The 19,971-nt window shown below is 34.1% G+C and overlaps 1 protein-coding gene across 1 annotated transcript in view; it reads right to left on the bottom strand.

Moving 5' to 3' along the window:
• Positions 1 to 1,250: 1,250 nt before the first annotated feature.
• LOC144854284 (fibrillin-2-like) overlaps positions 1,251 to 19,971 on the bottom strand; it is a 54,406-nt gene continuing 35,685 nt past the window's right edge. The window contains exons 30-58 of the mRNA XM_078712209.1: positions 19,740 to 19,862; positions 19,115 to 19,240; positions 18,424 to 18,549; positions 18,073 to 18,198; positions 17,557 to 17,727; positions 16,812 to 17,006; positions 16,088 to 16,222; positions 15,568 to 15,771; positions 15,070 to 15,192; positions 14,768 to 14,896; positions 14,165 to 14,290; positions 13,554 to 13,673; positions 13,303 to 13,428; positions 12,912 to 13,037; positions 12,472 to 12,597; positions 11,960 to 12,109; positions 11,621 to 11,815; positions 10,827 to 10,952; positions 10,514 to 10,636; positions 9,930 to 10,055; positions 7,818 to 7,943; positions 7,163 to 7,315; positions 6,380 to 6,682; positions 5,847 to 5,963; positions 5,272 to 5,400; positions 4,800 to 4,919; positions 4,394 to 4,516; positions 3,974 to 4,079; positions 1,251 to 3,189 (exon numbers count right to left, since the gene is read on the bottom strand). Of these exons, the coding sequence (XP_078568335.1) occupies positions 2,700 to 3,189; positions 3,974 to 4,079; positions 4,394 to 4,516; positions 4,800 to 4,919; positions 5,272 to 5,400; positions 5,847 to 5,963; positions 6,380 to 6,682; positions 7,163 to 7,315; positions 7,818 to 7,943; positions 9,930 to 10,055; positions 10,514 to 10,636; positions 10,827 to 10,952; positions 11,621 to 11,815; positions 11,960 to 12,109; positions 12,472 to 12,597; positions 12,912 to 13,037; positions 13,303 to 13,428; positions 13,554 to 13,673; positions 14,165 to 14,290; positions 14,768 to 14,896; positions 15,070 to 15,192; positions 15,568 to 15,771; positions 16,088 to 16,222; positions 16,812 to 17,006; positions 17,557 to 17,727; positions 18,073 to 18,198; positions 18,424 to 18,549; positions 19,115 to 19,240; positions 19,740 to 19,862 (4,469 nt within the window). The 3' untranslated portion in view covers positions 1,251 to 2,699. The remainder of the gene's footprint in view (positions 3,190 to 3,973; positions 4,080 to 4,393; positions 4,517 to 4,799; positions 4,920 to 5,271; positions 5,401 to 5,846; positions 5,964 to 6,379; positions 6,683 to 7,162; positions 7,316 to 7,817; positions 7,944 to 9,929; positions 10,056 to 10,513; positions 10,637 to 10,826; positions 10,953 to 11,620; positions 11,816 to 11,959; positions 12,110 to 12,471; positions 12,598 to 12,911; positions 13,038 to 13,302; positions 13,429 to 13,553; positions 13,674 to 14,164; positions 14,291 to 14,767; positions 14,897 to 15,069; positions 15,193 to 15,567; positions 15,772 to 16,087; positions 16,223 to 16,811; positions 17,007 to 17,556; positions 17,728 to 18,072; positions 18,199 to 18,423; positions 18,550 to 19,114; positions 19,241 to 19,739; positions 19,863 to 19,971) is intronic.

The following is a 19,971-nucleotide window of genomic DNA, read 5'->3' as shown; positions in this document are numbered from 1 at the left end:
GCCATAGTAACCAGTTTTACCGAAAAATAAAAAGGTCGAAATTTTGCCTTTTTTTGGGAAAAATCCCTGTACAGAGATTTTTTCGAAAAATGTCCAAAATATCTACTTTTTATAATTCAATTATTATGCAATAATATGGCTATATATGCGCATATATTGCTTTGTATCATCTTATAGAGCCATAGTAACCAGTTTTACCGAAAAATAAAAAGGTCGAAATTTTGCCTTTTTTGGAAAAAATCCCTGTACTATAGTACAGGGATTTTTTCAAAAAATGCCCAAAATATCGACTTTTTAAAATTCAATTATTATGCAATAATATGGGTATATATGCGCATATATTGCTTTGTATCATCTTATAGAGCCATAGTAACCAGTTTTGTCGAAAAATAAAAAGGTCAAAATTTTGCCTTTTTTGGAAAAATCCCTGTACTTATAGTACAGGGATTTTTTCGAAAAATGTCCAAAATATCTACTTTTTAAAATTCAATTATTATGCAATAATATGGCTATATATGCGCATATATTGCTTTGTATTATCTTATAGAGCCATAATAACCAGTTTTACCGAAAAATAAAAAGGTCGAAATTTTGCCCTTTTTTGGAAAAAATCCCTGTACTATAGTACAGGGATTTTTTCAAAAAATGCCCAAAATATCGACTTTTTAAAATTCAATTATTATGCAATAATATGGGTATATATGCGCATATATTGCTTTGTATCATCTTATAGAGCCATAGTAACCAGTTTTGTCGAAAAATAAAAAGGTCGAAATTTTGCCTTTTTTGGAAAAATCCCTGTACTATAGTACAGGGATTTTTTCGAAAAATGTCCAAAATATCTACTTTTTAAAATTCAATTATTATGCAATAATATGGCTATATATGCGCATATATTGCTTTGTATCATCTTATAGAGCCATAGTAACCAGTTTTACCGAAAATTAAAAAGGTCGAAATTTTGCCTTTTTGGAAAAATGCCCAAAATATCTACTTTTTAAAATTCAATTATTATGCAATAATATGGCTATATATGCGCATATATTTTTTGTATCATCTTATAGAGCCATATTAACCAGTTTTACCGAAAAATAAAAAGGTCGAAATTTTGCCTTTTTTCAAAAAATGTCCAAAATATCTACTTTTTAAAATTCAATTATTATGCAATAATATGGGTATATATGCGCATATATTGCTTTGTATCATCTTATAGAGCCATAGTAACCATTTTTTTAATAAACAAGCACTTCTTTTGTCAAAAACGAGATTTTTCATCGTTTATTTATTCCTCTGAAACAATTCGGATTCTGACGCAAACGAACTTTCAATTGGATTGATGACATCATCAGCGGAACCTCCGCGGATTGGTTTAATTACTATACTGTACTTCGCTACTAAAATATCTATAATACATAACAATTTGCATATGCACATTTGCATATACATTTGAATAAAAATGTGCGTATACACTTGCATAATTCCGTTAACAATAGTATTTATAAAACATAACAAGCTTTGTTAATATTAGAAAAATTTGTTTCATATAAAATATTGTACAAATAGCAGCAGTAGGAAACACATGGGTTTCCCTTGTAAAAATGTTTAACAAATGTCTTTTTTTCCAATAAATTCAGTAGCTAAGTAGAATTGTGATAAATGTAATAGTTTCAGTGATTTTTTAAATAAATTAAAATCAAACTAGTATTATTTAAAATAAACAAATTATGCTTGCAGTACATAGTATTTCATTTCATCATTCCTGGTATATTAATAAACTAAAGAAATCTATTTTTAACTACATCACTTTGATTTGATTCTGTGAAACTACAGTATATGCGCAGTGATACCATTGTTTTCTGAATGTAAATAACAATATGCATATTTAAAATTGATATTTCAGGGAAGAGCGAGATTAATCTCACTTTTCCCTGATTTTGCGATGAAGAAATGAATTCCTTCATTATTTCACACACATACATTTATTGAGTTGCAGCGTTGTGTTTTTTAACAGTTAAATACAACAAAAATAAAGTGATAAATTAAATGTCTCTTGAAAGAAATTCTATTTATTATTTGTTATTTATGTTTTTGTTGTGCATTTTTTAAGATTGCTAAATAATATGAATACAGTATAAAAAGTACGCCAATGAGATACATTCAACTTATGTTAAATTCGTCATATGGCTTTATAAAATATACAATATACAACATTAATTTTTTTTTTTAAAGACGATGGTTTTTTTTTGTAATTTTGTTAAAATTCATAAGTATTTTTTAACCTAATGAGTTTTTAAAAATACTTTACTATTGATAATCACTCTGGTAGATTAAAATATACTAGTCTGTGGATTAAAATATTAAACTGAATTAAATTATATTTTTAGTCTACAAAAAATGATCTATTTTATGTGGAATTCTAGAAATCTTGTTATAGATAATAATAAAATATCAAACTGGCCCATTTACTTTTTAAGTATTAAAATATATAAAGTTCAGCAATGCTTTTCTATATCAGCAGACAAATATATATTTCACTATTTTTATAAAAATGATACAAATACAAATATTTTGAGAAATAAGATTACAGTGTGTAAGTTACTAAATTAGCACCAGTTTTTTTTCCAAATAAACTCCTTCCCGAACAACATACTAAAAAATAATTTCAGTTGGTTGGAAGACGTCAATAAATGTTTTTAATTTTAATTTTCCTTATCTTTAATTACATTTAAATCAATATCAAGAACCATTATTTGATGCATTTTCTCCGCTAGTACATCGACGTTGAGTACCTCCTTGTTCTTCGGTGCTACACTGCCCTGTACTTGTAGATGGAACACGGCTGGATTTCTAATTTCATTTTTAACTCGTAAGATTGCGATTCCACCATCTTTCTTTTGTATGGTGAAGTTTTCGTGACCGGTAGAAAGCTTGTAATGCATGACGCCAATCTTCTTAGAATACGCTGTTACCAATTTCATGATGCGTACTTTCGGTTGCGCTTTTGACAGCGTTAAATTGATCTGTAGTACGTCACTCTCGGCTTCCAGATCGTAGATGCCATGATCGACGTCTGAAGCCTCGTTATCGTCTTCATCTCCAGCTGCTCGTCTCCTTCGACCGTTAGCGGTGTATTGGCAAGAGTAGCAGGGCTGAGATTGCGAGTCAAGCCCATATGTAGAAACACAAGCGCTTTAATTGAAAAAGAAAGATTGAAAAGTCGTGTGGCTGAGCAGTTAAGGCAGCTATGGATCAATAGCCATGGCTGAGCAGTTAAGGCAGCCAAGGATCAATAGCCATGGCTGAGTAGTTAAGGCAGCTAAGGATCAATAGCCATGGCTGAGCAGTTAAGGCAGCTAAGGATCAATAGCCATGGCTGAGCAGTTAAGGCAGCAAAGGATCAATAGCCATGGCTGAGCAGTTAAGGCAGCTAAGGATCAGTAGCCATGGCTGAGCAGTTAAGACAGCCAAGGATCAATAGCCATGGCTGAGCAGTTAAGGCAGCTAAGGATCAGTAGCCATGGCTGAGCAGTTAAGACAGCCAAGGATCAATAGCCATGGCTGAGCAGTTAAGGCAGCAAAGGATCAATAGCCATGGCTGAGCAGTTAAGGCAGCTAAGGATCAGTAGCCATGGCTGAGCAGTTAAGACAGCCAAGGATCAATAGCCATGGCTGAGCAGTTAAGACAGCCAAGGATCAATAGCCAGCCGGAGAGGCTCTCCTTGACCCAATTTCTTGTCCTATCGAAAGCGATTGAGTTTGCTGTTGGAGTTCCCCAGGTATAAAATGTGTGATGTATGTATTATTGTTTGTATTGATTGAAATAGGGTGCATCTCAGTTCCATTTGCTGGCAGTTTGCTAACATCTATTACACTGTGATTTTTATGCATAATAACAAATATCAATCAAACCTGATGGAAGTGTTTTATATATAGCATATCAACTAAACAAGTTTTATTGTTGAGATCTACTTACCCTTGGGCAACTGTGATGTAGCCTGGTGGGCAACCGCATGAGAAGCTACCTTGAGTGTTATCACATCCATAAGAACATGGTGATAGCCTATCACATTCATTCACATCTAAAAAATAGAAAATATTCATACAGTATGTCATGTTTAAATGATGACAATCTGAATCATACCACCCTAATTTTCTCCAAACATCGTACCCAGGCCCTGTGAAATGGCAGTTATCCTATTAACTTGTGTTTCTCTGTCTACACTATCAAACTAGTTTGGCAAAAAAAGTGTGATGTGCTCAAATATGGTAGTGATATGCTCGAATATGGTATGACATCATCATGTCCATATATGGGTACATCACAGTTTTTGTCACATAAAGTTTGAAAGTGTAGAAAACAGAGCTTAAGGCTAACAAACCTGCTTCAGCTTACCTTGACAGCCTGACTGATAATTATCATATTCAAATCCAGTATTACAGTTACATGAGTAACTTCCATCTGTGTTCACACATTGTGCATTGCCACACATACCAGGTGATAAACATTCATTCTCATCTAAAACAATATAAATATGACTAAAATTAATAATAGAATGGCTGTATATTTACCAATTATATAATGAGATTTTTTTTCCCTGTATATTGTATTATTTTATATAATTATATTTATATTTGTTTATGGAGGAATTCTACTTTCTTTCTAATTTCTTCAGATTCTATGCGAGACAAGATACACGGTTTTCCACTCACCGTTACCGTTGTCTGTGGGAATTGGCCTTAAGGGTCACACTTGTTATGTACAACAAGGTAATCATATAGAACAAAGTGACTATCCATACCTCTACAGTGACTGCCATATGCATATGGGATGTAGCCAGCTGGACAATTACACTGGTATCCCCCTACAGAGTTCTCACAATCATATTGACACCTGCCTTGCATTGAACACTCGTCCAAATCTAATTTCAAAATCCAAATTTAAACATTGTTAAATTAATGAACTATATTAGGCTAGCGCAAATAAACACAGGTTTAGTAGTATTACAGTATGGCTTGATTTGCATAGAATTCTCGTAAAAATAGTTGTTTATATTCCTGGAAGGTCCGTTGACCATTATCAACCCACCTCGAAACCTGCAAAGTTGTCCGGCTACTGCTGGACCGGATAACCCAGATGGTATCGATTTAAAAAGCAATTAAGACTAGTTTACGTAAGATTTATTATTCCCTGCTTCTTGATGTTCGTAAACGCACCCATAGTAAGTAAAGCCAAGAAGAGTACATTGCATATTGGAATAATATTTTTCTTACCAATACACTGTGTACCAGCTTCATCCAATCGGAATCCTCGTTTACAGTCACATCTGTAGCTGCCTTGCATGTTATGGCAGATACCGTGAGCGCCACAAATCTGAGGATCAGTTGTACACTCATCTATGTCTGTTGAAACAAATTTTAATGTTAATTCTAATTAGCATTTAATGGAAGGGCATTTTCTTACATTGCATAAGTTGCACTACGTTGCGTCGCTAGTGGGAACCATGCTTAAGGGATCGGACTAGTGTGAGAGGTATGCGTTTTATTGCTAGTATCCCTAAGCAAGATGATAGTTTCAGAACACTATTCATTAAGTGTAGAGGATTTTTCCCTGTGTGTTGATCTGGGTAGGCCCTGCACTGCTTGCTGTCCCTGTGTGTTGATCTGGGTAGGCCCTGCACTGCTTGCTGTCCCTGTGTGTTGATCTGGGTAGGCCCTGCACTGCTTGCTGGCCAAATGTTGTACATTTATATTTTCACATTACATTTAAGGACAGACTACATGTAATAGAGAAACTGGAACTTGGGATGGTAAAGTCAAAAAAATGTTTATACACTATTTTAACCTACCAATGCAGTTAAGTCCACTTTGACGATATCCATCTGGACAAGAGCAGAGGAAACTTCCTTGTGTGTTGGTACATTGATATTGACAACTATGGCGGCCAGATGCACATTCATCAATATCTGAAACAGAAATACATATGTCAATGTTTTGTAAGTAGCAGTTTTGGTAGCTTGGTATAATATTTACGTTCATCTTATTAGTTAGGATATAAAAAGGAGAGAGATTAAGAGAAGGAATGTTGTTTAGGGTATTAGTGCTATTTGTTTCTGGCACCAAGATGTGGTGTCTTTGAAATTGTGAAACACCCTCTCCCCACCCCTATAAAAATGAAATAAAACTTTCTTTAAAGCTCTGTCTACACTATCAAACTAGTTTGACAAAAAAAGTGTGATGTTCCCAAATATGGTAGTGATATACCAAAATATGGTAGTGATATGACATTATCATGTCCATATATGGGCACATCACATTTGTTTGTCACATAAAGTTTGATGGTGTAGACAGAGCTTAAGATGTACTTTTATGGTTTACATACCAACACAAGTAGCCCCATCTGGTGAAAGCTGGAATCCTACATGGCAACTACAGCTATAACTTCCAATCGTGTTGGTACACTTGAACGGACAAGGTGATTGAGGGCGTTTGCATTCGTCCTCATCAACGCAGTGTGTGCCATCAGGATGCAGAATGTAACCAACATTGCACTGACACAGGAATGATCCCTGGTTGTTCAAACAACGGCCGTTCTCGCAGATGTCAGGTAGTACTTGGCATTCATTGATATCGTTGCAATCTCTGTTGTAGCCTGCTCCACATGTACACATCTGCATATATGGTGCTAACAAATACAAATAGACCCTAAGTAAATGCACTCTTAGTAGACCAAACCTTTAGGGACATCCAGGAGACATCCCTATTCAGTAGACATCTCTGTTTATGGGACACCTCTATTTGGGGGACATCCCTATTCAGGAGACACCTCTATTTATGGGACACCCCTATTCAGGGGACATCCCTATTCAGGAGACACCTCTGTTTATGGAACACCTCTATTCAGGAGACATCCCTATTTAGCAGACACCTCTATTTATGGGGCATCCCTATTCAGGAGACAACTCTATTAAGGGGAAATTTCTATGATATAAACGAGTGGAAATATATGTTTCAACACTATGGTAAAACTCTATTCAAGGATTCACCCCATTTAACGGGACACTCTTAGGCCCCATCCTCTTTTAGGAGTTTGATTGTATAGAGATATCCATGCTTTATATCCATCATCCGTAAAAAATATAATGAACAAAAAGGAAAGTCTTACTTGATCCAAACATAGGGCAGTGTTCGCAGTTCTGTCCCCATGCCTTGCCTCCTCCACAACAGCATTCATCTAATGTAACTGGGCCTAGCACGGCTGATGGTGCTGTACATATGCCCTGAGGTAGATCAGCAAAACATGAGCCAACACGATTATCTTAATAAAAAAAAAAACAATTAAATCTCAACATACTGCACTAAAATGTGTGTAAAAAAACTTTGAAACTGCATGCTGGATTAAGGAAAATCTTAACAAAGTGTCGCCGTGAACAATAGCAATAAAAACGGCACAGCCATAAGTTCTGGTTGTAGAACAAGATACGGACTTAAAACTGGACCTCCGTTGATTCAAGATTCAATCAATTTTATTGGTCCACTTTAAAATGGAAATTGATTTTGCTTGGCATAATTAAGACAAAAACAACAAAGAAAAACATCAAATTGCAAAAGGCATTATAAAGTTAATCTATTGTATTTCTAATATAAAAGATATATATATTATATACATATAATTAGCTAACTTGGTCAACATTAAGTTCATCACTTCTATTTACAATCACATTACACATTTTCAATTACCTGCAAACTTAACTTTAGTCTATAGATAACCATCATAAGTTTGTGTATTACAAAAATTATGAAACAGCAATCTGTCTTACCTAGACACCTGAGTCTATCTGGGCTTGGCACATATCCAGTGTTACAATCGCATTCATAGCTGCCTTCTATGTTAATACATCGACCATTTTGACACAGATTACGATTGTTTTGGCATTCGTTAATATCTGAAAAAGAAATAAAAATGTATTTGGAAACTTAACAGAGATAGAATAAGTGTTTCTTTCTTTGCAAAAATAGTAACATGTGTCCTTTATTAAACAGTTTTTTAATTATTACTTTATACTCATTGCAGTGTATAGATTTTTTTGTTAACTATTTAGTTATCCGCTTGGTATACCAAGCGGATAACTCCTTGTAATTGTATGAGATCAATATTTTTTTTCTGTATTATTCTTCTTTCCTTCCTTCCTTTTTGTGAGTCGTGTTCCTCTAAAATGTGTAAACATAACATTTCATAACTTTGACAACATATGGGCATTTACGTGAAGTTGTGCACCTCCTATTTTTGAATGACGTCATAGTTGCGCAACGTGACTTATGCGCAATTTTATGAATTTCAATGATTGATCATAGATTAAAAACCAAAAGTCATTTAGTATTGACACTTTGACAAAATTTAAGTCATATCAGGGGCAAACTTTCTACGGATTAAAAATGGCATGTTTGACAAGAAGTTACGCGCGCACGCGCATTTAAAATTTCAAAATGCGCAAAATTAATTTCTAATCAACTTTTTACGCGTTTCTTGTCATTTTGAGCATGTCAAAAATTCCCACGGGCGCGCAATTTTTTATGCGCGCGGTGCGCACATAGCGTTAAAAACATATTTTTTTCTCTTGAATTATATTTTTCAAGCCTTTCCCAGTGATTTTGAAAACAATTTAGACCTTTTCCAGTTTAAATAACGCCATACGAACACGTTGAATTAGACAATTCGTGCGCGTTTTTTATGAAAAAGCTTAAAAAATCGTCAAAATTATGTCTTTTTTTAAACAGTCATAGTTTCTAAAGTAAACCGTTAACCGTTTATTTTTATTACAAAATCTAGAAGTTGATGAGTTGTAGATATCGGATCATGCATCAATAAGGCTAAAAAAACATTGTGACGTCATCGTATGGCCACACGAATGTAAAATATAGGATTTTTGTCTCTTTCGTTATTGCTCATCACATTCAATGGAGCGCATCGCGCTTATCTGTATTCCTTTTTCTCCTACATTTATATATTGTGTAGGTCAATCAACTTTCTTTAGCATGAGATAAAAATATTTTAATTTTTATGACGTCATCATGCCTAAAAATTTTAATTACGTGGGTCATTAATTTCATCTTTACAGTAAATTTTAATCTGTAATAGCTCGTAAGAATAAAATGTGATAATCACGATTAAAACGTTTTCTGGAAGCTATTGGATTGTAGATACGAATTCATGTAAACATTTTGCCAATCGGATGTTGTGACGTCATCATATGGCCAGTTGAATAAAAAAAGTCGTATTTTCATATTTTGCGTAATAGTTCATCACATTTAAAAGGGTGCGCATCTATATTTTACGTATTCAAATTTCTTCTACACGTTAATATGTTGTTCCTGAGATAATTTCCTTCTGAAATTGCTATCTAAGTGTTTCATTTTGATACCGTCGCCATGTTAAAAATTGGAATAAATGGCGGGTCCCGTAATTTCACCTATTCTACACTGTATGTAATATGTATACAGCTTATACTGTTTGCATGTATATACTATATGACACAAAATTCAGCACTAACAGCATGTCATATTCTTCAGTTCTTGTCATAATGCCATAATCTTTATCTGTGTGCAATATTCCAACGTATGACGTGCACGTGGCGTTTGTCGTGGTGCGGATAACTAACTCGTCAAAGTGACGAGTTTCATGTCTAGTTATAATTATATCCATCCACCAATCAGATAGTGCCATATTAAGCATATGCAGATTCAAAGAAGACGGGCACCTGACACATTTAAATTTAGAAAAATACAATTCAAAATACAGAACATTATGTTAATTTCAGAACATCAATTTACAATTCTAGGCCCCTTTATTTTAAATTTCTGAATTCGCTATTGCTAATCATGTATTATAATATTTAACTATACAAAATATAACAAAATCGGTAAAAACTCACCAATACAAACATCTCCTCTTCGGTTGATAGCCCTCATACCAGGTGGACACATACAACGGAACGTACCAATCAGATTCTTGCAATCAAATTTACAATTATTAGCAGATGTCTGACATTCATCTAAATCTGAAATGACATAAAAACAAATTAGAAATGGAAAACTAGATATATAGTAACCTTGTGGTTATATGAACATGAGCAAAGTTGAAAATAATTAAACTTCTCATCTATTATATTCTACTAGAGCACTATATTAAAATCTTCCTCTATACACACATTTATTAATTTCTATCAATGTTTAACAATACAAAAAAAATGGTGTCGTATTATAGTTTTCAGGTTATCTGGTGATGGGAGACAGGATTGTATACAAACTAAATTCGCCCTTATTCAAGTTATGTGACGATGTAACTATTTTGAATTACAATTTGGCTGGGCTCCTCTTGGAACCCGCCCCCAAGTCAAACACAATATAAGTAGGTGCACATAAAAATATACCCGGTACTACTGGGATTGGTAAGTAAGCATGTCAACCACCAAACCACAGTGTCACTATAATAAGAGATACCTAAAAATCACCTTACCTTCACAGCTTTTACCATCAGGTTTCAGAGTATAGCCTCTGGGACAGATACATTCAAATGATCCTGGTAAATTCTTGCAACGGAAAGCACAGAAATTACGGTTGCGATGGCATTCATTGATATCTACATTAAAAAAATGTTTAAAATATTTCATATATAATAAATTTAACTTTCTTTGCAGAATTCAAACTCGGATTTGGTCCAGTAACCAATTTTTAACAGACATGTACAGTTTGTACAGAATGAGTGTGAATGGGTATGTTCTTAAACACTTATAGTGTGAATGTAGGTTTAATCTTAAATGTTTGTGTACCTTCACATATGCCAGTGTATCCTGGCTGGAATCCTGGGCCACATTCACAGAAGAAACCACCTTCACTGTTTATACATGTACTGTTGTAACCGCACATCTCTACATGCTCAATGCACTCATTAGAATCTGAAAGCAGAAAGAATTTAAAACATAAATTAACTTAAATAAAGATAGTCAAGTCAAGTGGCAGAGCAGGCAGGGTGCCACAAACCAAAGTCATAATATTAGCACAGGTTCAAGGCTTTTCTTGACCAAGTCTTGTGTTTATGGTAAGTCCCAATTTAGTCTATATACTTTGTAAGGTTCTAATAATGTCTAAATTGGAAAAAGTGAACATAAGATTTTCATTATAGCCGATCGACAGAGAGTAACACTATGGAGTCCTATGAATCTATTATACTTTATGGACACCTAAACTGTTGATGGACCCCTAAATGTAAAATATTTTCACTAGCCATGCAACAGTAGACAAACATGTATTTAATTGACAATTCAAACTATGAACCCCTTAATTAAGAAGGTGGATATGCAGTTAGTCTATTTTAGTTTCTTTTTATATGAATTCCTTGGTTGCGAACCACTGTATAAAAAAGAACATTGTTTTTAAACATAGATAAGGTAACATATCCACTCCCAAAGACTTGTAATAAGACTTTGTCTATGTAGAGCATCTTGTGTATTATGCTTGCCTTGAACGGGATTTCCACCTTTAAGAAGGATAGTGAAGATTCGCTTATGGTTATCCTTGGCAATTTGCCTAAATATATAAAAACAAAGCAATATTATAACATTACCTATACAGTTCCTTTCTTCAGCATCAAGTTTATATCCTTCATCACATTCACAACGGAATGAACCATCCATGTTGACACATCGTCCATTGTTACAGATGTCGGTGAACACCTTACATTCATTGATATCTTCATAAATATCAGGATTTCGTATATTGGCATAACCTTTACCATTTGGACACAGGTTAAGAAAATCAGCTGTCAACAAAATTAGAAATTAGTTAGCAGGACTGTATATAATTGGTAACAAAAACATATGTTTATATGCACTCCTGAAGGTAGATTTTTGCTGCCAATTTTGTCTACAAGATCTACAAATTTTTAAGTTTAAGAATCACTTACGATCAACTTCTGTCGGACAAACAGTACATGGTTCTGATCCCCAACCTGAGCCAAAGGTACAACAGCACTCGCGTTTGGTAATATTTTGAGGTAGAGCGTCTCGACAGGTATTGTCAACAATGTTTATGTAACAGTTGCCCTGTCTCATATCTAAATGAAGACGAAAACTCATTAAATATGATAATGAAACAAAGAAGCCCTAAATTTCTATGAAACACTCTATGAAGAGCCTATGCATATAAGATATGGTTTAATGACAAATACCTGTGACTATTTGGTCAATACAATGATAACCACAGTTATTAAAGTAACATCATTAACTTCATAACAAATTCAATTCAATTTTTTTATCATAAGATACATCATTATGTAATAGCATGAGAGCTTTTTTTAAATTCCAGATTCTATTGAATGAGTACACATCCAACTAAAAAGTAGCACACATGTTTAATGTAATACATAGTCATAAACTTTTATGATAATACCACATTAAGATATAAATGATAACTCACCAACACATTTAGTTCCATCAAGTGTGAGTAGGAAGCCATCTGGACACATACATTGGAAGTTGCCTTCCGTGTTGCGACAAACACCATCGTAACAAATTCCGGGTATTAGATCGCACTCATTCTGATCTGTAAAAGTTTGTAAAATATATTTATTTGCCATTCTTGCTTGGGAGTTGCATAAGCCTGAAGGACGTGCGGCTACCTAATGATGACTTATGATGAGTGGCTGTGTGCGACAATTCAGTCATTTAAAAACAAAATTCTTTAGGTTCACTCTATTTGTTTTGGAAACAGATAGTGTACTGCAAGCTTAACTTTACCATTTGATTATTTGTCATGTAAACTTTTCAACAATATTAGTACAAATTTAATGATCACATCAAACTATTCTCCATGTAGACCTTTAAACAATATTATTAAATAGTTCATATTAAACTTACCAACACATTCAAAGCCGTTGCTTGCTAATTCAAATCCTGTGTCACAAATACATCTAAAGGAACCAAACACGTTCTCACATCGACCATTATTACATATCCCTAACTGCTCTAAGCATTCATTACGATCTGAAACATTGAAAAACATTTTTTACTGATATTTTTTTCCAAATTACATACTTTTAAAAACCCACAAACATTGACATCTTCAAATAGTTGCTGAAAACTCTTTCGCATAGCATATAAAACGAGGTAATTTCTACCTAGTTCGAGCCTTGTGGTTAGGCGCTATACAATACATACGATTGTTATCATGAAGATGAGATACTAAATATACTATACAGGTATATATAATACTAATAATACTAAATTACTAGAAAATAATATTAGTTACCTTCGCAGTTTCTTTCATCAAAACTGACTTTGAATCCTTCTTGACACTGGCATTCAAAGCTACCAGGAGTGTTTGTACAGAAACCATTATTACATACAACACCAAGTTCTAAACACTCATTGATATCTGCAGAAGAAAGAAGGTTATAATCCTACATTTACAGTTTGCTGGGTAAGGATAAGTGAAAGATTTAAAATGGTATCCAGTCACCTTGCTCACCTCAGCACGAATGATTTAAATAGTTTACTTACCAACACAGTCTTTGTTGTGACTTTGTCTGAAGCCAGGGAAGCAACTGCAAGTGAATGTTCCAAAATCATTGAAACATGTTCCATTCATTCCACAAGCTCCAAGTAAACATTCATCAGTGTCTGTAAAGTACATCAATAAAGTGTATTCATTATTAATTTGCATATTAAGATGGTTATTTTAATTAAACAATTACTTTCTTCCAAGTATTATTAATATCAATCAACATATTTTTGTATTAAAAACGTTTAATTCAAAAACACCTCATACAGCACATCTTTAACAACAAGGTTCCTCTGGTAAAAGTACACAATGTTATGATATAAGTCACATCAACATATTTTTGTATTCAAATGTTTATCTCAAAGACACCTCATATAGCACATCAAACAACGAGGTTCCTCTGGTAAAAATACACAATGTTATGATATAAGTCACCAATAATAATCACGTGATTGCGGGGGCGCCCTCACAATTATCTTTTGACAGCGTGAGCATCTCATTCTCTTCACCTCACGCTGTCAACAGATTACCACGCCAGATTTTGGCTAAGTAAAATAATTTTTACTTTTACATTTTACCAATATAAGTCACCAATAATAATAATACTTACCAACGCACTGGCTTCTATCATCAGTAGGTGAAAAACCTTGGTTACACAGACATTCATACGCCCCTGGTATGTTAGAGCACGCACCATGATTACACAGGTTTACATTCTCAGCACATTCGTCCTTATCTATAACATTGTAAAACATCTCATGTGAATTTTGAATTTATTTACATATACAGTTAAACCACTTTGGACATGCCTATTAAGGGGACACTTTTCGCGAGAAAATGAGTGGAAAAAGATGTTTTTACACTAAGGCGACTTTTAAAAGCACACTTTGTCGGGTCCGGAAGGTGTCTCCTTAAAAGAGGACACCTTATACAGTATGTATTATTGTTATCAATAAACCCAGAAACCACCAACGACACAATATGCGTAGGTCATTGGTTATCGTAAATCGAAAGATCTAGTAAGGGGACACTTTCCTGTGAACAGAACGAGGGGCATATATATGTTTTAACCCTACGGTGAACCCTATTAAGGGGACACTTTCCTGCGAGTAGATCAAGGAGCAATATATGTTTTAACCCTACGGTGAACTCTATTAAGGGGACACTCAGGGTCCCCTTAATAGTTGGTCTATTGTAACTGATGCATACTGACCTATACAGTTCCTCTCATCAAATGTCAATGAATAACCATATGGGCATGTGCAGGTATGACCGCCAGGTGTATTCAAGCATTGAGCGATACCACGGCAACGGTGTGTGTTTAACAAGCACTCATCAATATCTAAACATAACACATTTTATAGACAGTTAAACTGTGAAATGTTCCGCAGAGTTAATGTATAAAAATCTTAATATCTTTTTTTGTAGTAACATGTTTGTATAATATAAGTCACACTACATTTTAAAATTAATTAATTAATTTATTTTGTCTATATACAATAAAAGAAGACTTGCCTCGGCACTTGAGAGCCATTTCGTCGTATACATAGCCCAGGAAACAATCGCACCTAAATCCCATGTTATCATTGACCGGTATACACTGGCCATTTTCACAAATGTCTCCAATCATGGTACACACTGAAACAAAAACAAAATACTTTTAAACAATTTTCTTCTCTGTGAACATGTACGAAAATTGGACCTAGTAGCCAACATATTCTCAAGCAAAACAACCAAATCAATCGGGTAAATTCACATAGTGTTAAAACCCATAATAATAATTCAAACACTGTTGTAATAAAATCTCTTCCCTTTTACCAAATCGATCAAACCTAATTAAATTTTTATAGCTCTGTCTACACTATCAAACTTCATGTGACAACAAAATGTGCCTATATATGGACATGATGATGTCATATCATCTACCATATTTGAGTATATCACTACCATATTTGGGCACATCACACTCAACTAGTTTGATAGTGTAGACAGAGCCTAAAACAAATATCTTACTTTTCATGAGATCCATCGGCTTAGTACCACATAGTAATGCGTAGTCATCAGAGCCGTATGAAGGGCAGGCCTCGCAATTTTCACCCCAACCAACGGCACCGACACTAGAACAACAGCACGTCATCTTTGTAATCGTTGAATCTAGCGGCATTGTGCAATGATTGGTGGAATTCTTCATCTTGTAACAATAGCGTTCGCGTACATCTGCAATTTAATATAGACTAAGCAATTATTATGAATATTTATCAAATTTTCACATGTAGTAAAAAAAGATTACCATATATAAACATTTTATACCGAATGTTACAAAAGTTAAAAAGGATATTTAAAATGATATAGACACAACACAAAGCCATCCTGCCCATAACGGAGTAAAATGGCATAAACAGTGGAAAGACGACAAAACAAGAAGCGTAACTGATGATGATATTGACAATTTTTTAGCAAATCGAATCAAAAGATGATTAACTGATAACTAAGTTAAACATTGAATGACTGAATAAAAAAAATAACTACCTACCAAGGCAGAAGAGACCGCGGAACTGATTATATGTCAAGACGTATTCAGCAGGACATTCACAAGTGTAGTTGCCAACAGTGTTCTGACAATAACCAGGAGAGCAGACAGTTGGATATTCAACACATTCATTTATATCTTAAATTAAAGAAAAATCAAAATGTAACGTATACAGCTAGATCAGCTATTAGCAGTCTGTACATGAGCCAACAATGGATTAATCTTAGCTGTGTCCACACTTTAAACTTTTTGGAACAAAAAAATGTGATGTACCCATATATGGACATGATAATGTCATATCCATTCAGGAATATCACTACCATATTTGGGCACATCCCACTTGTTTTGTCAAACTAGTTTGATAGTGTAGACAGAGTTTTAAACAGGCAATAAAAGAGATGGATTAAGGAACAGAGAGTGCTAACATTTAACATAATTTAATATTTATATTATATATCTAAGTTTATTTAATGATGCAAATTAGTATTTTCGTTTTTTGATATGGATAAAGTATTTCCAAAATAAAAGATATTGAATAAGTATTAACTTGGTAAATCTCACTGTTCTCAATTACTAACATTACAAGATTAAATTAAAACTTTGAACACGTTGGAGAGACACGCCCTTTGGCGATAGTTGTCTTTGACAGCTCTTGTCTCTCCTCCTCAGTGCTCTCTTTTTATGTTTCACTGAAAGGAATAAATAAATAAATGAACTTTGAACTAACCTTCACACACTTTCATCTGCTCATCATACCTGAGGCCATCTGGACAGGTACACTTGTAGCTGCCAAAGGTGTTGATACATTTACCTCCCTCACAGATTTTATCTAACTGTAAACACTCGTTGATATCATCCAGCACGCCGGTTTCTTTGTCTGGTCTGAAGCCAGGTCCGCCAGGACACAGCAGGTTGTACTCGGCTACAAAATAACAAAACATTCTTGAGTCTAAGACCCTATTTACACAAGACAGACAGATGCAATTCAGTGTATTTACAAATGAATGATGTTGCTCTAAAGCTCTGTCTACACTATCCAACTAGTTTGACAAAAAAAGTGTGATATGCCCAAATATGGTAGTGATATGCCCAAATATGGTAGTGATATGACATCATCATCATGTCTATATTTGGGCACATCACATTTTTTTGTCACATTAAATTTTGTCACATTTAAAGTTTGACAAAAAAAAGTGTGATGTGCCCAAATATGGTGGTGATATGTCCAAATATGGCAGCAATATGACATCATCATGTCCATATATGGGCACATCACATTTTTTTTGTCACATAAAGTTTGATAGTGTAGACAGGGCTTTAAGATTTACAATCATTCATCAGGTTAAAATACAATATATAGTATATATCCAAATGTAACATTGAGCCATTGATTTATATACAATCAACTCTAATACCGGACACCATTGGGCTGGGCTAATATGTCTGGCATCCTGAAAAATAAACACACTTACTTGAGTTTACTTTTGGACATGGCTCGCATGGATTGCCCCAACCCTTGCCCATAGAACAGCAACAAGATGCCCGAGCTGTGTTGATATCTAACAGACCGGTACACTTTTGATCAGCTGTGTCTCCACGACCACTCTCACTGTGCATTGCGTAACAACTACCAATACGTAAATCTAAGGAGAAAAATTGTAAATAATTTTATCATTACAATTTATTTATGCCATTTTATTTTATACCCGATTCACATACACAAAATAGAACATAATATTGTAACAAATTATTATCTTATTATAAGATTATATCTCTATAAATATTTTTCTAAATTTTGTTACATTTTTTTTTATGGAATATCATGCAAGACAATGTCTGTAGTATCAAACTTGAATCTTAATTTGTAAACACATAAACACATTTAAAAGTTCTTGTTTAAAAGTAATGCTATTCGTGTGTTGTATTACTATGGAACCAAATGGTGCCACAAAGTTCTTGTGTATTGTCATCTATAAACCTCAACTTACCAACACATACGGTGTTAGACAATGTGAGGCTGAAATTTGGTGGACAATCGCAATTAAAGCTTCCCCATGTGTTGATGCATGTACCACTCTGGCAGAGGCTAGGATCTCGAGTACATTCATCAATATCTGAAAGTATAAACAATATCGTTATTATTATTATATATATATTATTATTATTAGTTATTATTTTCTAGATTGTTGGCATTTTTGTTTGAACCATTTTAAGAATTTTAACTGTTGAAAACTCGATTTCCAAAATAGGGAACAGAATAATTGCACAAGCATTGCTATTTTCTATACAAGTAGAATAGTTCAATGCCCTTTATGCGATGTCTGATCGGTTTGACTCACCTGTACAATTTCCACCTGTCTGGTCCTTCTCAAACCCTTCCCAGCATTGGCATCTAAACATTCCAGGTACGTTGATACATTGACCATAAGTACAAATCTCAGGGAATGTAGTACATTCATCAATATCTAAACATAGAAAATGTTTATTAGATTAGATTAGATAACTAATACAACTAAAGCTACAAGCTACCGAGGCAGATCCAGATTTTCTGGGGGAACACTATCTCTGTCTACACTATCAAACTAGTTTTAAAATGTGCCCAAATATGGTAGTGATATGCCCAAATATGGTAGTGATATGACATCATCATTTCCATATATGGGCACATCACATTTTTTTTGTCACATAAAGTTTAATAGTGTAGACTGAGCTTAACATATAAAATCAATTTGCTTCAAAGACCCTTTGTTTCTAGTTATTATTATTATTATTAAATCAATATTTATAAAGCGTCAATTCAAAGACTAAGGTACAAAATCAATGGCGCTATGCATGTTAGTGGTCGAAAAAATAAGTTTTGAGCAATTTTTTAATTAAGAAAACAGAAGAGGAGTGTTTAATTTGTACGGGGAGTGAATTCCAGAGTGTGGGTGCTGCAAACGAAAACGATCTATGATCAGAGGTTTTCTTCCTTTTTTACGCTCTATGAAACTGAACCAAAAATATTTATTTGATATTAAGTGCATTTACCTTCACATCTATCTTGGTTTTCAGATGCAAAGAAGCCAGTTTCACAATCACAGACATAGGCTCCTGGTGTGTTCAGACACTGACCGTTGATACACAGGTTAGGATTGCGAGTACACTCATCAATATCTGAAATGATTGTCAAGAATTATTAGAAAATGAGTGACATGATATGTTAAATACAAAGGCAATGAGTGGAATATTAAGCATAAACAATTTATTTATAGCCTTTGCTCTGTGTTAAAACCAGTTCTGTTATTACATCATACTACCAAGTCTCAATAAGGTTTATCGCAAATAGCTTGATTTCATGAGGAACGTCATTGCACAATGCATGATGGGAAGGGTTTGGGAGCAAACGTCACAACATGCACGTACAAACAGCAAATTATGTGCGTACGCGTCGTGACGTTTGCTCCCAAACCCATCATGGTCGTGCACGCTATATGCGATAAACTTTATACTCAGCCCCTTTATTTAATTTTGACCAACCTCAGTATATTTTAATCTAAACAAAAACAAATATAGTTTATCATATGCAAGTCTTGAAATAATTACATTATGAAAGTCAAATAGCAAAATGTGATAATAATAATTATGATGAAATCCCAATAAGAATTAAGTTTACCTGTACAAGTTCGGCCATCACCAGTGAATCCAGCTTGGCACCTACATTGGTATGTACCAGGTTGGTTGATACACAAGGCATTCAAATGGCACTCATCTACCTGTGTGTCACATTCATCAACATCTAAAAGTCAAAAGAAATACTCTATTATATTGTGCTCTTAAGAAAATCTATAATTACAACAAAAATATGAGGATGACAGCAACGCAAGGGCTGTTTCCATTTTCCTGTT

This window comes from Antedon bifida, chromosome 10, assembly GCF_963402885.1.
Source record: "Antedon bifida chromosome 10, ecAntBifi1.1, whole genome shotgun sequence".
Classification (NCBI taxonomy): domain Eukaryota; kingdom Metazoa; phylum Echinodermata; class Crinoidea; order Comatulida; family Antedonidae; genus Antedon; species Antedon bifida.
The sequence above is the reverse complement of the archived record's forward strand: the minus strand, read 5'-3'. Positions and strand labels throughout refer to the sequence as shown.